This window comes from Hipposideros armiger, unplaced genomic scaffold, assembly GCF_001890085.2.
Source record: "Hipposideros armiger isolate ML-2016 unplaced genomic scaffold, ASM189008v1 scaffold_68, whole genome shotgun sequence".
NCBI lineage: Eukaryota > Metazoa > Chordata > Mammalia > Chiroptera > Hipposideridae > Hipposideros > Hipposideros armiger.
Genome location: NW_017731418.1, coordinates 3,586,010 through 3,602,580, shown reverse-complemented (window position 1 = coordinate 3,602,580; position 16,571 = coordinate 3,586,010). Strand labels below are relative to the sequence as shown.

The 16,571-nt window shown below is 37.9% G+C and overlaps 1 protein-coding gene across 3 annotated transcripts in view; it reads right to left on the bottom strand.

Annotated features, from left to right (window-relative positions):
- The window catches only part of TBC1D19 (TBC1 domain family member 19), a 120,822-nt gene that overhangs the window by 92,326 nt on the left and 11,925 nt on the right, over positions 1-16,571 (bottom strand). For 2 of the 3 annotated variants that reach the window (XM_019642427.1, XM_019642429.1), the window contains exons 2-3: positions 5,872-5,944; positions 4,778-4,823 (exon numbers count right to left, since the gene is read on the bottom strand). In XM_019642427.1, coding sequence (XP_019497972.1) covers positions 4,778-4,823; positions 5,872-5,944 — 119 coding nt within the window. Of the gene's footprint in view, positions 1-4,777; positions 4,824-5,867; positions 5,945-16,571 lie in introns of all 3 variants that reach the window. The other variant, XM_019642428.1, reaches the window with a different exon arrangement.

Here is a 16,571-nt window from a genome sequence, read left to right as displayed (position 1 = left end):
ACATGAGTGAGGAGAAACCTACCACCCAAGGACCTTGGGAAGAATAGTCCTGGCAGAGGGACAGCAAGCACAAGACCCTGAGGTGGAAACTCGTGCAATGTTTAAAAATCAGAGAAGCCAGAAGGATTGAAATATAATGGTTGAGGCACAGGGTGACATGAAACCACAGACAGAGAAGGCAATAGGAGAACATGAAAGTTCAACATTTACTTAGAGGTTCCTTATATGTTGCTCTTTCACAACATATTACTCCTATTGAAGTTAATCACAGGACTTGCTCCTACAGCAAAGCAACCATGTTCCAATAATCAAGAACCATATGCTGATTTTTCTAGAAATTCCTCATCCAAAGTGGGACATCGGCATGTGAAGGGTTAATGATATACCAAGCCACTTGTACCAATCCCAGAACCTAAGCGTAAAAGGCTCAAATGTCCATAAAAAACATTTTTAGAATAGAAAAAGGGAACCTATTCTACCTAATTTATAAAGTAGTTTCACTTACTGATTATTTCTAGCTATTGTTTTTTCCTCTGAAATCTACATTCCATGTACCTAAATAAATCACCTTTGTCAAAGGAAAATAATTGATGATATAGAGATACCTCAATATTTCTCCTTATATGCAAGATAGTTTTAAAACTATCATACTGCTTAATATATAATTTGTAAAGGGACATGTGGTTTAAAATTAAATATCACTCTAAAATCCTTCCATTTAATATTAATTCTTTCTAAATTTAATAAAACTTGGAAATTTAGGATTAAAACTTGAGAGGACTTACTGATGATTGTAAGAGTTATTTAATTCTCAAAGAAATTTATCCAAAAAAACCCCAAAAAACCAGGTAGCAAGAAGTGGCAATCCCAAAATCACTAATATTAAAACAAAATCAAGTTAGATATTTATTCATTCAGAAATATTTAATGGGAACCTAAGTGTTTAAGGTAACAGAGATACAGCAGTGAACAAAACAGGCTAAAATGTCTGTCCTTGAGGCACTCGCGTTTAGTCATCTGAAGAGATGAGGGTTGTCAGGTAGGAAGAATGCACGGAAACTGTGCATCATTCTCGACTCCTGCCTGGTGCTAGCCCCCTAAATACTTCTCATCTGTTTCCACCCCACTGACACTGTTTTAGGCCACTCACATCGCTGCCTGCGTTCATCCGACAGACTCTAAAGCAGTGTCCCCTGCTGCCACACTATTTTCAAACTATTTTCCAATTTGCCTGCCTGTTATCCAGGAGCAATGTCTTCCTCATTCACCAGCGACTAGCATAACGCCTGGCACATAGCAGATAACCAGTACACTGCCGAATGAATAAAATGCAAATATGATTATGTCACTACTGTGCTTAAAATTCTAAACTGACACCCAAATGCTTTCAGGACCCAGGCTATAAAGCTTTGAGGATGGAGCACAACCCTGCCTACCTACCTAGCATCATCCTTTCCCCTGTACCGCCCAGCCAGAGAGACCCCTCTGGGTCCTCCAAGGGGCCACATTTCCACCTCTGAGTCTCAGAGCCTCTTGCTCCCTTCTGAAATCTGAGGCCATTGTTCCCTTCTGCCTAAAGCAGTTCTCTTCTCCACTCCTTCCCCTGGCTAACTCTAGCTTAGCTTTTAGATCTTAGCCTGAATATTGTTTCCTTTCCTGAGCCATTGTGACATCCGCAATCCGAGTCAAGTGCCTGCCCTCTGTGCTCCTTGTACTTCCTCTACCATAGCGCTTATCGTATTGGACTGTAATTGCCTCTTCAGTGTCTGTGCCCCACCAGGGTGTAAGCTCCGTAAAAGCAGAGGCTCGAGATTGTTTATGATCCTCAGAACATAACGCATAGCAAGTGCACAGTAACATTTCAAATCAGGCAAAGAAGAGCTACATGATCAGAATATTTTGATCCAGGTGGTCTGCCTGAGCACTCTTCCCGCAAACGCCATGATCTTGAGGTCTAGTGTAAGGTACCCATTTTCTAAAATCTTTCCATTTTTGGCCCACTACTGGCCTCCTACCTCTCCAAAGTATGGTAGGCATTTGCATATATCTACTATAACAGTAGACTATGGTATATGTTTTTATAACATATACATATAAAGATTTTTAAAATCTTTTTTATTTACTTCTTTATGTTCCTGAAGGGAAAATGATAAGTCATCTAATTCTTTACAAACTGCTTTATACAAAGTATGATGAAGACTACGACACAGAAAGAAATTGGTGCATTTTCAATGTAAAGACTGTCTTAGCGAAATCTTTATAGTAAGTTTAAGACTGATAATTACACTGAGTTCCTCAAGTCAACACATATTTATCATGTGTTAGCATTGGCTGATGGCTCAATAACTATTGTCTGACTCAGTATCATTTATTTGATGCTATAGGAGATACTGTAAAACAATTCTTGTTTAATAACACTTTTAATCCAGGCAAGAGATAAGATATAAACCTATGTGAGATGTAGTAAAACTCACGTGCTTTGGAATCAGACCTCTGGAGGTCAAGTCCCTACACCGCCACTTATTAGCTATATGATCTACATTTCAGTAAGTTACTTAAGTGGTCTAAGTCTGTTTTCTTTTCTGTAAAATGGTGATGATAGATTCTATATCTGTGAAGATTACATGACGCAATGCAGATAAATTGTTCAGCACAGTGCTTGTCATAAAATATGCATTCAATCAATGTAAATTATTAATATAATATTAAATAATTATTAACAAATAATGAACAATAATTAAACAGCATAGGCAATCTTAAGCTGGAAGAGCTAACCTGGGCTACAGTTACAAGTTTCATGTAAATAATAGAATATGGAAAGTTTTCAGTTATATTTGTTAAATAAGCATCTGACAAAAATCTTTGGAATGCTTACAAAATATAATAAGTAAAATGACGTGAGCAATTTTTAGGTATCATCTGTATAGCTCATGTGTCCACACCTCTATTAGGCATGACAGTAATTTTTTTTGCTCCAATTATTTAACCTAATGAATACTTCCACTTTATTTTTTGCTTTCTTTACGTGTCCATTTAATGGTTTCTGCCAATGACTAATACAACAAAATATGCTGAGTGCACTTTATCCCTGTGATTTATGTTGGGGTAACACTTCCTCCCCACGCTGGATGGGCCCTTCCACGTGAAAAGCGCTCTGTGGCTGTCCATCCCTGGCCTCTCTCCAGGGCACTACTCTATACCACAGAAGAAGTTCAGTGCCTTATTTAATTGTTAAATTTGGGAAGAATGAACTGAACGTGCTCACCAACACTATTTAACTGGAAGACTAAGTCTATTTAATTCTGGAGTTCAGCTAACGGACTTGTTTTGCCCTTGTACTCGGCTATGTCCTCCCACCTAGTCCATATCAGAAATAAAAGCATAACTTTGATCTCCCATTGGCCTTTGTGTTTTATCTTGTATCTCAATTTGTTCAGAACCCCAGTGAGGAAAAAAGGTAGTATTGCTGGACCCTTCAAAAATCCCAACAAGTTATTCAAAAACATTTCATTCACATCCATTGTGTAGGATACTGAAGATATGACAATGAATAAAACACTGTCCTGCCACAAGTAAAGAGCTCCCTGTTGCATAGAACAATTTTTAGGATTGTGTTAGACCACAAAAATAACAATCATCAAATGAGACTCCAATGTCTGGAATTACACACGACATATGCTTTGATCCCACCAGTACCGGACACAAAGACACTGAAGTTACAAGCTTTATACCTAATGGACAGATAAGTCGCATGTTCATACTAATCAGCCTGTGGCATCTCTATACGTAGTGTGAATTTAAAACCTTACTTGTCATGATAAACGTCCATTTCTTTGGTGACCAGGATCAAAGGTATAGTCACAATCAACTTTAATTCATAGATCACAATTACATCTGATGTAATTTAAGACTTCAAAACGATCTGGGAAAATGGCGATAAGCAAAGAAGCAAATACTAATTTTAAAAATGTGTGTCTCAGCACAGGTCCACAGGCTTTCATCTGAGTCTCTTTAGTTTAGAAATAGCTCTGGTGGACTGGGTTATCTTGTCTCCAGTTAACAGCAGATCATCAGAAGGGGCAAATTGGAAATGGGAGTGGTAGCGACTAGAGCATGCTAGAGACACAGATACCTCGATAGCAGTACAAACAGGAAACCCAGCAGACACAAGAACTCCATTGGACTATAAACTCTGTGAGGGCAGGGGTCGTGCTTATTGTTTGACACTATACTCCCAGCACCTGGCTCAGTGCTGGCACATGATAAAATGTTCAGTAAACGACAAAAGCTAACATTTAAATCTATATTTTTGTAACAAAAAATAGTTCTATAAACCTCAACAGATTCTGAGGGCAAGTCCACATAAATAAAAAACATTGATGTTCTTAATAATGATACCAATTCTGAAAAAAAAAAAGTTAATTATGTTTAGAATGGTCATTTATAAAGACCAAAAAAATAAAAAGGATAATATCCAAACTGGCAATAATAAAAAGAATGTTGATAAGCTTCAGTTTTCTGAAATATTAACTTATGAGAAACATTTTATTCCCTAATTACACTGCATAAATGAATTGTCAATATAAAATTTTGGGGATATAAATTAATCCTCAGGCAAAACTATAATTTTTAAAAGGATTAACTTATTTGAAATGCTATATAAATACTAATGAGAAGTAATAATACACTGAGAGGATATAGCAATCCTGTATTCAGGACTTACAAAGTAAATACAGCTAAACATAACTGTATCTCAAAATAGGTAGGAAAAACTCACACGCTCAGTTCACTATAAACAGCATTCTGAAGTTTCTTCTCCCAACCTGTTTAAAAAAAATAAAATATATAAACATTATATATTATAATAATATGTATATAATAATATATAATAATGTATATTCCAAAATAAATATACATTACAATTAAATTGATCTAAAACTGTATGTTATATTCATTTTTGAAAGAACTTTATCAACTGTCAATTGCTGTGTAAAGTGTTATTAAGGAATTAGTTCCTATACATTCACTCTACGCCTTGGCAAACACTGAGTCGCCAAGCTGTCAACATATTATTTTAGTAAAACTATTGCACATTCTCTCAAAATGGAAGAAAAATTTCTTTCTACTGTTAGGTGCTCAATGAATGCACAAACCTTTAGCTATTGTACTACCAGCGCTAAGAGGAATCTTCCAAGGGAAAGGCAAGAAACAGCCAGGCACTTGACAAACACAGATCACAAGTAATTAGTTACAGTTAACTAGTCAGTTAACTCCTGAACCACAGAAGCAGATTAGCATAAGGTACCACCAGTCAGACAGGTTAGATAGGCTGCTTAGTACTTGAACTTTTCTGGGTAAGAAAGCCACTAAACAACTCAGTTTCCATGCGCAAAGGCTAGACTAGGGAACCTCTTTTCTTGCTCTAAAAAGAAGTAGGATTTTCCTTTTTTCTTTGAAAGGGTAGAAAAGAGGAGAGAAAATAAATGTAGAAGGAAAAAATCCCCCACAAATAAAAAGTAAGAGACAAGTTGCTTAACTAGGGCGATTCTTTATACATTCAGGATTTTTTTTAATCAGGAAGGTAACAATATTGAAAACTGATTAATGTCCAGCAAACCCCAAAAAACAATAAAATACTTCAAAAGCCAAAAAAATTTGATTAATGTCAGTCATTTCACCCCGTGCTCCTGAATTTTTGCAGCATTTTATTGATATGTCTGAAAGTTCTAATTCTTCCCAAATAGAAACTTATTCAGCCACTGTTTCACAACTTTGAGTAAGTAATTGGATGGCTGGGGATAAAATATTCCATTCAAGTAAAATATTTCCTTATTTTGCAGTAAAATTTTAGAAAAAAAGCAACTTACAAACCTGATGTTTTAAAGAATTCCTTAATATCTTCTTTTAGTGATTCAAGTTTAATCTCAGGTCTCTGAAGACTGGCCTAATTTTAGAAAGCAGAAGAAGAAAAAAAAAGACAGAGGTCAAAAGTAAGTCATTTGGGTTGATATTTCATGCTAATGAAAATTTGAAAAGGAGTGTCCAAATGTGCACACTATTTAAAAACTCCCCGTTGAGATCAGAGCACCTTAGAATTAACTGGACCAGCTCACAAGAGAGGCTTTTTCACCTACTCTTAATGTAGATGATCTGTGATAATACACTGTAGTCTAAATATAAAAACTCGCAGCTTATAAATATTTAACGTCATGTAGGGTTTTTATCTTTATGAATACTTAACATCTATTTTTTTCTGGTAGGAAAAATACTCAGATTTCATAAATTCATTCTCTTACTATTATATCCAACATGCACACAGCATCTACACCTAACGACCAGAAACCCAGCTGCAGCCCTAAAATGGAGCTGTGAATAGTGTCTTCCTGGTGGGATTACTGCTCACTATGAACCTGCATTTGTCGTGCATATTTATGGAAAATATATAAAAGTATTTCACAAATGCTTAGTAGCGTCTTTCATCTTCAGGTGCAGGCTTTCTACTCTACTGGCTTTTCATACTCTAATTTTACCAAAAATAATAATTTCTCCAACTTATAATGGCTTCAGTTACTTTCAACATGTTGCTCTTTCATCACCTACAAAGTCGGACAATTAAGCTCACGAACTCATCCTAGAAAAAGTGCTACATCCCTCATTGCTGAATATCACTACAGTCACCTCAAAGTACTCCCCTTGGGAAGCTATGCACTGACACCAGCACCTAGTCTACCCTTCAAAGCGATTTTGGAATTCTTTTTCTGGAATGGCCATTGGAGCTGTCGTCGGATTACCCTTGATGTCCCAAATGTCTTCAAAATGTCTTCCTTTCAATATTTCCTTTATCTTCAGGTAAAGGAAGAAAATATTGGGGGCCAGATAAGGTGAGTAGGGAGGGTGTTCCAATACAGTTATATGTTTACTAGCTAAAAACCCCCTCACAGACAGTGCCGTGTGAGCTGGTGCATTGTCGTGATGCAAGAGCCATGAATTGTTTGCGGATAGTTCAGGTCGTCTAACCTTTTCATGCAGCCTTTTCAGCACTTCCAAATAGAAAACTTGGTTAACTGTTTGTTCAGTTGGTACAAATTTATAATGAATAATCCCTCTGATTTAAAAAAAAAAAGGTTAGCAACATAATTGCAACATGTTTGCAAACTTAATTGTCTGACCTGGACAATTCTATGAAGATTCTAGACAGATTCTAGAAGGCTATTTCAACAGCAGGCATTTCTGTTAGGGTATCTTATAAGCATGTCATACCTAAGAAATCAAAAATTGATCTTATCTTCGACTCACTACCTTGTGCTTTCTCGTCTCTTTTTTAATCTCCATCCATGTAATTACCATTCACCAGATCTTCCAAGTCAGAAGCTTCAGTTATTCTCAGTGCCACTCTAACTCGTCTAGGATTCAACCCATTCCTGGGAAGATGGCACTGGTGGCAGTGAATTTTTGTGTTTTTTTTTAATCTCCTTGATTTCCACATAAAAACAGACCAAGCAACAAGGTAGAAAAACCAAAACCCCCAGGAAAACACGTACAACAAAACTTGATAAGATATCCTCCACAAACCTAAAATACCAGCGGTTGGGGACAAACGAGTATCATATCGCAAGACCTATATGATATCAGCATCTGTGCAGGAAGAAGCAGAAGGAAGCAGTGAGATAGCTAATGAATGTAAAAATGGGAACTCCAAAGTAGCCAACAAGAATTCACTGGAATATACGATAAGCCAGTATTAGGACAGGAGCTGACACTGGGAGGGGTTCTGTCTAATCCAGTATAGCAGATGAGGTCTGCAGAGACTGGAGCTGCCTAACACATATGAATTCTTAAAACTGACCCACCAGGGCACCCTTTCCACACAAGGCCAAATGAGAAAATTTGAAGATGATAGGGAACCAACTTATTGTCTTGGAAAGTGGTAAATAAAGGAAAAGTCATTTATCCTTCCTTTCTTTTAGGAATTGTACCACTGGGTAACCAAATAATAGATAAGGGGAAATGTCTCTTTATAAAAGTATTCCAGCTAATAACTAAAACAGATATAATTAAAATATCACCATTTTGCAACCCCTAACAAATTACTAATTCTGGGCATGGAGCAGAAGCAGCTCTTAACCTTGCAAAAGCCAAGCAGACATCACGTGCTTCTCAGTGAAAGAACACCACCGCCAATGGTGTGGCCTCCTGAGTCAGCTCAGGCCTCAGCCTCTGGGTCCAGCTGTCAATTTACAATTCACACAGAGGACAGAGGGGCGTGTTAAGCTTCACCGTGAGTGTGCAATCAGAAAAATCTAGAATGTGAGAAACTCTAAACATCATATGGTTCAGCTGTTCAGCTGATAAATTATAAGGAAAAAGAAGAAAAGGAGAGAAAAACCTGTAGATTTTAAAGGACTTTAAAAAGCATATCAAAAATACCTTTAACTGACAAGATTAAGAGTGTCTAGGGCTATATATTTGGTTAATAGAACAATCAAGAAATTCCAAAAAGTGATTACTAAAATCAGGTTGTGATTGGGATGCAGCAAATGGAGGGTTTTGTGGGGTGCTGGCAAAGTTGCACTTTTTTACCAGGGTGAATACAAGGTCATTCATCTTATAATAATTCATTATAGATTTGTTTTGTATAGCTTCTGTTTGTGTTTTATTTTACAATAAAAAGGGTCAAAAACAAAAAAAGGAAAATATGCCCCAATCTATTCCTTCTCTCCATTCTGAAGTCCCATACTTAAGTCCTCAGCTTTCATCATTTCTCATTTGGATCACTGCAACAGCTGCTGAGCTGGACATCGTGTCGCCTTATTTAAATTGCAACTTCCCCTTATTCTATTGTTTCTTCTTTCCTAGCATTTATTACCCCCTAACATACTGGATGATCAGTTTATTTACTATGCTTATTGGTATATTGTCTATCTTGTTACACTGTAAGTGGTAAGCTCCACTAGGCAGATATCTTTGTCTATTCATTCACTGTTGTATCCTAAGTGCCTAGAATAGTTTCTTTACAGTAGGTGCTCAATAAATGCTTATTAAATAAATGAACCAATTTCTCCCTTTTCCAATCCACCCTCCAGCATTTTCTTCCTAAACATAAGTTTGTCCTGGCTATGGGTCTCCACAGCATACACGAGAAGTCTAAACTTTTTAAGAAGGCGGGCATATTTGACCCTTCACAATGTAAACCAACTTATCTCTCCAAATTCATCAGCTCCTTTTCCACCAAGCTAACAGCATCCTCTCTTTTCTTACACCTCCTCCCTATGCATACCCTACTGTCTAGTCCCAGTGAACCATATTCACTGATTCCCCAACTGCCAAATCTTTGAAGAGTTCCAGGGTTTTTTCAGGTTGTTTCCTCAGATGCAAGGGCACCCTCACCACCCTAACAAAGACCTTCCAGTTCCCCTCACATATCACCTCCTTTCCTGACTCCCCCCTCCGTGCCTGCAAAGACAGTACACTCTGTTCCTCCATGACAGCACTTAGCAGCTCACCTGTTTGTCTTTCTGACAGTTAAGTTCAAAGGCAAGGATGATGTCTTCTTCATTTCTGCATCCCCAATATTAGCTTGTCATTAACTGTTGCTTAACAAAATTATATTGACCAAACCATGCTATATCCTTTTTGAGAAATCCACCCCAAATAATCAAGGAACTTTATAAAAAATATTTTTAACCAAAGAGACTACTTTCCAGTCTGTTATTCCTAGGATTTGAAAAGCTGCAAAACCCTGCTCATTATTCAAAAGTACCATGGCAAAAGGAAATAGGTTTTCTTTTACTAAGCCTGCATTTGGAAATGACTCCTAGGCAGTGCAATTTAAAGAACTTCAAGAGAGAAATTGGTTATTCCTCTTAAACATTTTCAATGCTTCAAGGTTGCTATACTCCTAGATATACTTTTTTATATCAAAAGTAAACCATATTCATTAATCATCTCAGCTAATTACAAAAAACTTGAGAAATCTGAAAATCAAAAGCAGGACAACATCGTAAGGCATAGCAGTTCTCAAACATGCTTTAGGGTCCTAAATCTTTTTTCAGATGAAATCTGAGCCCTATTAGGAATCCTACTATATAAAACACATTGAAAGTGACATTGCTAGACAATGAGAACAGTAAGTAATTTCTCATGGACTAAGGTCTGATTAACATTAAAAAGGTACAACTTTATTCTGATAAATCTCAATATACAATTTATTTTTTGCATTTTGGTTTGGTTACTCAATATAAAGAAAAATCCTGATTCACAGAGATAAGTGTTTGCATTTTTTTTTAAAGATTTTATTGGGGAATTGGGGAAGGGGAACAGACAAATTGCTGTCCTTTTGTTCTTCAGTCTAGTTGTGGAGGACGTTGCTTCACTGGCCCATGTTGGTATTACCATTGTGCTCTTCCCGAGTAAGGCAGATTGGTCGACAGCCATTGGATGGCCGCTCACGGCGGCTCACACCAGCTGCTGGCCGCTCACGCTGGCTGTCAGCCATTCACGGTAGCTCACGACAGCCTACGCCATCGCCAGCGACTCACAGCAGCCCAGCTCCAGGTTAAGCTGTTGTTCACCATCTTAGCTGTAGAGGGCGCAGCGTCACTGGCCCATGTGGGATCTGAACCAGCAGCCCTGCTGCTCAGAGCTCGTGCTCCCAAGCCAACTCTTAACCAACGAGCCACTCAGCTAGCCCAAGTGTTTGCATTTTTAATAGCCTTCCTAGCAATCTCAACACACTCCCCAATTAAACTGCTGTGGGAAATTGAAAGACAAGTAATTGAAAATTTTTATTTTAAAGACAAATCATTAAAATTATTTATCATAAATACAAAATTCAGACAAAGAGTAAGAGGGTAAAGGGGGTCAAATATATGGTGATGGAACTGACTGGGTGGTGAATACACAATGCAATACACATGTATAGATGATGTATTATAGAAATGTACACTTGAAACCTATATAATTTTACTAACAATGTCACCCCAATAAACTTAATAAAAATTTTAAAAAATAAAAAATAAAATTTAATAAATCAGACAAAGAGCTTCTGATACTTGTAACTGCTGAAACTGTGCATACCATGACATTGCTGCCATGTGACGTGTTTCTGGCTCATGTGTCACACATCTCAGCAGTGGTGCTGAGCAGGTGCACCTGTGCTCAGCTTTGCCGACACTAAGCACAGATACCCCCTGCAGTAGCCTCCTTACTTGTATAATGTACCCTGAGTGGATATGCGGAAGCCCAAATATTTTGAAAGACCAGTGCAGAATGACATCCTTCCTCATCAATGACACATTTGTAAGTGCTCCAAACATATGAAGAAATAGGAAAAAAGCAGAGTTTTTGTTTTTGTTTTTCTGAGATCTATGCAGCAAGTTAATTTGGAAGCACAGTAGATTAGGAAGTATTTGATACAACAGTGCATTTGAAAGAGTGTCGTTTCTTAATATAACTTTAAATCAAGTATTTTTAAACGACTAGAACATTTTCAGAATCCTTGGAGGTAACAGAGCATAGTTTAAAAACTACTTAGGAGTAAATGAGAGTGGGGTTTTGCATCAGAAGACCTAGAATCATCTCTCAGCCTTATTTATCACCCTGGTCAAGTTAATTAACCTGTCTGTATGTCAATTTTCTTCTTTATTTTATAGGGAAAGTAATAACTGAACTAGGCTATTGTGAGACTCAAATAGAAAAAATTTCCAAGTTAGTTTTAGGCTGTGAAGTCCAATGTAAGTTAAAGCTGTGTTATAAAGTATAAGATGTGCCCAGGCGGCAATGGACTAAATGTGACAGATTGGCAGGGAAGGAGTGACTGGAAACAGAAGATTTCAAAATGTCTACAACAAAAGCTAAACCTTCTTTTAAACAAAATGCCTCTAGCTCACTATAAGACCTGGTAAAAAATATGATCAGAAACATAATCTAGCAAGAGAGTTGGCCCTGCAGGCATCCATGCTTCCTGCATTTGTTGACACAGACATTTCTGACACTCTTCACCATTCTGCATTCTGAAAACACAGGACCATCTCCGCCCCCCACTCCCTCCCAACACACACAGATGCGCATGCGCACACACGAATCTTTCCAGTTTTCTTTCTACTTCCACCAGAACAGTCTCAATCCAAAGCGCTGGCCACTGGCAATCTTAAATCTCTCAACTCGGTGAATAAAGGAAAGGAGAGAAGCAAAGTGGCTGAAGCCACAGCTCAGTCAAAGACGCTGAGAGGTAAACTGAGGCTAAATACCCATGAAATACAAACCCAGGCATAGGAAGGTACACGAAAAGGGCCCTAAGGGTCCTTTAATTCTCTCTGAAGAAGTCTTGCCCGTCCCCTCCACTTCTCAGTATGCCACCAAGCTCATCCTAGGCTATCGTTCCCAGGCTATTCCGTGCCTGAAGAGTCACAGAATTTCTGGGCTAGAAGGGACTACAGAGTCCTTCTCGGTCAACTCACCACTTAATGACTGACTCTTCTCTCCAAGAGGTTTTCCAGCTTAGAAACTCTTAGACACTCTAAGTGAGCTTTCAGGCTGACAAACTCATTCCATCCCTACCTTAGCCAATTCCATCTTTGAACTATTATGTTAAAAAATTCTTTATTATGAGCTAAAATTGACTCCCCTTAAAATTTGCCACTATCACCCCACCCCCACCTTCAAGGTCACAGGAAATAAGCCTAATCCCTTTTCTGTGAGATACCTACAGATATTCAAAGATAGCTACTGTGTCTTTTCTAAAAGCTTCTCTTCTCAAGGTCACATATATCTCCAGGTTCTTCAAGTTCTACTCATATGACAGATTCTTCTTACCACTCTGGCCATGCTTCTCTGAGCAAAGTCCAGGCCAGCTTGTCCTCTACTGGAGTGACTTGCTAACTGACCTCTCCACTTCTCTCATTCCACTAGACCACTGATTCTCAAACGTCTAAGTCTCAGCACCTTCTTACAAATTACTAAGGATCTAAGAGTGTTTTTATTTATGTGGATGGTATCCACTGATAATTTACAGCATTAGAAATTAAAACAGAAAAATTAAACCTCTTTGCTTATTAGTACAGCAGTTCCTCAAAAAATAATAATTCAATTACCATATGATTTAGCAATTCTAAATCTGGGTATACATTCAAAGGAACTGAAAGCAGAGGCTTGAACAGATACTTGTACACTGACGTTCACAAAAGGGTTATTCACAATAGCTAAAATATGGAAGCAAACCAAGTGTCCACAGACGAATGAATACATAAACAGAACTGGTATGTACATACAATGGAATTCTATTAAGCCTTATAAAGGCAGAAAATTCTGACACATCTACAACATGGACAAACCTTGAGAACATTATAAGTGAAATAAGCCAGACACAGGAAAACACATATAGCAGGTCCATAAATAACATCATTTCATTCAATGCCGTTTCATTATAACATTGATGAGATGCCATAGGAACTTAACTTTTATTTATGTCAATTAGCCTGTGGTAAAACTGGTTTCATTATACATCATTTTACTTATAGTCACAGAAATTATCCATGATGTTAATAAGTGAGGACTCACTGTACCCTATGATCCCACTTATAATAAGGTACCTAGAATAGTCAAACAGACAGAAAGTAGGATGGTGGTTACCAGGGGCAGTGGGGCTGGGGAAAGGGGAGTTATTGTTTACTGGGTACAGACTTTCAGTTTGGGATGATGAAAAAGTTCTGGAGAAGTGTGAATACAGTAAAACATTGGATTGTGAGTAGCTTGGTTTGCGAGTGTTCTGCAAGACAAGCAAACGTTTCTAATACATTTTAACTTGGTAAATAAGCGATGTCTTGCAATATCAGTAGTTTGTTTCCAGAATGAATTATGCTCGCAAACCAAGGTATTACTGTATACTTAATACCACTGAACTATATACTTAAAAATGGTTAATATGGGAAATCATGTATATTTTACCACAATAAAAATTATTTAACTCATTAAAAATAACAGTATAAACCCATTTATTGCTTATTAACCCAAATAATTTTATTTAAAAAAACTATATTTTCAGAAACAAAAATTAATGAGAAAAAGAGGCACTGTTTTACATCTTTGCAAATCTGATGTTTGGTTTAATAGAAGATAGCTGCATTTTTCAATTTGCTGTGATAGTCCATCTATGACACTAGCTTGTTCTGACTAATGTATATTAAAAAAATCAGTATCACACAGATATGTAACTGGAAAAGGGAAGGATATTGTAATGTTCATTCCTAATGCTGATATTCTCCTTTGATTACACCAAAATTTGACAAGTAGTAATTGTCAAAATTTTAGCTGTAATGTACGAAGATTAGTTGTAATGTTGAACCTGAATACCAATAAACTTTTCTTTTTTTTTAAAGATTTTTATTGGGGAATTGGGGGAGGGAAACAGACAAGTTGCTGTCCTTTTGTTCTTCAGTCTAGTTGTGGAGGACGTTGCTTCACTGGCCCAAGTTGGCTCCATCATTGCTCTCTTCCAGGGCAAGGCAGATCAGTCACCGGCTTCTGGACAGCCGCTCTCCGCGGCTGCCGGCCGCTCTCGCTGGCTGCTGGCTACACACGGTAGCCCATGGTAACCCACTGCAGCAGGGGCTGCAGCTTACGCAGTCACGATGAGTCACAGCAGCCCAGCTCCAGGTTGAGCTGTTGTTCAGCATCTTAGCTGTAGAGGGCAGTGTCACTGGCCCTCATATGTGGGATCCAAACTGGGGCCCTCTGGTGTCCCAAGCCAGCTCTTAACCAACGCGCCACTCGGCCAGCCCCCAATAAACTTTTCATACTTTATTACTTAAACATGAATCGATCTGTCTTGCACTTTGAATCAATCTTCTACCTCTACATGATTTTGTAATATTATGTATTGATCATTTCAAATATATCAATTAACTGAGTGATGCAGTGGACACATTTCATTAAACAATATCAAAAAGTAACATTCCTTAACATCACCATCAATATCATTAGAAAAGTCTTTAAGTATTGAAAAGCCATCAAGTTTACAGTGATGGATACAAGTTTTACAGAATCTAATTTTTATTTAAAGCTTGAATTTTATCATTGGCAACACATAATGAAGTGAGGCCCACTTTGCTCATTTTAGAGAAAATATCTGCCAAATATCTAAGTCTTAATAACAAGTTTGTCAATGGCTCTTTTGAGTAAAAATGGTGTTTCATTAAAAAAAAAAAAGGCAGTTCCGTTTGTAACTCAATTAGTCAATTAATTGTAGGAGTGCTTTTCCTCTAGATAATCATCTTACTTCAATATACAGCAGAAGTGCCTCATGCATACTTTCCATTTCCTGAAACAGAATATTAAAAAGATGTGTATTCACGAAATGAGATTTAATCTAATTAATAATTGTTTACTGTTTCATCAAGAACACTCAAGTAAAACTGGCTTTTTTTTTTTTAAGTGTAAATGTGGTGGTGAATAGTACCATGACTACTAGCACGGTTTGTTACCAGTTCCCTGATTTGTGCTAGGACACCAACAGTTAAGTCCACTGCCATTGCTTTTTACCGTCAGCACAAATGTCAGCACAATGAGATTTTCTTTTTAAAAACAGATATTATTGTATTAAATATTATACAAGTATACTATATTACATAAACTAGCTTTGACCTGGAAGCGTCTTAGGGACCACCAGGGGTCCACAGACCACACTTTAAGAACCACTGCACTAGACCATAGGCTTCTTGAGGACAAATGTCTTTCATCTCTGTCCCCCCAACACCCAGCACAATAGCCATCACATAGCACTTCAGAAACACATTTTCAGTGAATGCATTCGCACTACAGGTTCCTTAGATCTACACCTGCAAAACTCTGTGGGAAACATGAGACAAATAAGACATCGTCCTTGTTCTCTGGAATTTTTAGTCCAGAAAAGAAAAGAGCCAATAAACAAACGAATCCCACTATAAGAAAGAAAATATGTTACAGCAGAGGTATCATAGAAAAAGGAACGATTACGCTAATTCTCACTGAAGAAACTGGAAAAAGGGAGCAAAGGCGTGGGAATGCTCTGTGCACTGACAGTCCACGGAAAAGCGGGAGCTCCAATGCATGTGAGAAGGGACAAAGTGGGGGGTGGCGCTGGGACAGTCTCCTCTGTTCCTGTCCTGCTCGCCGGGGCCAGGCTAATGTTCCTGAAAATCACCCTCCTCAAAATACTCAATAACCCTTCACTGCCTATAGAATAAAGGCCAACTCATCCTGGCCTTTACAATCCTGAAAAAATCTAGACCCACCCAACCTATCTACCTTGTCTCTCTAGAAGCACCCTCCAACAGAGACCGCTTAGCCTTCTCACTATCCCTACATTGGGAATTCACTCCCATCTTCCCACCTTGGGCGCCATCAAGCCTTTGCCATCCCTAGCCATTTTCTTTCAGTATAATTCGTAAATTACTATAGGCCTATTTATTTGCATTCTTCTTTCAACAGTTAACGGAACACGTCCTGTGTGCCAGTTGCTGGATATAAAAAGAAAAACAAGACATAGTCCTCCCTTGCTGTTGAGGAACCCACAGCATATTGAGGGACACAAACAA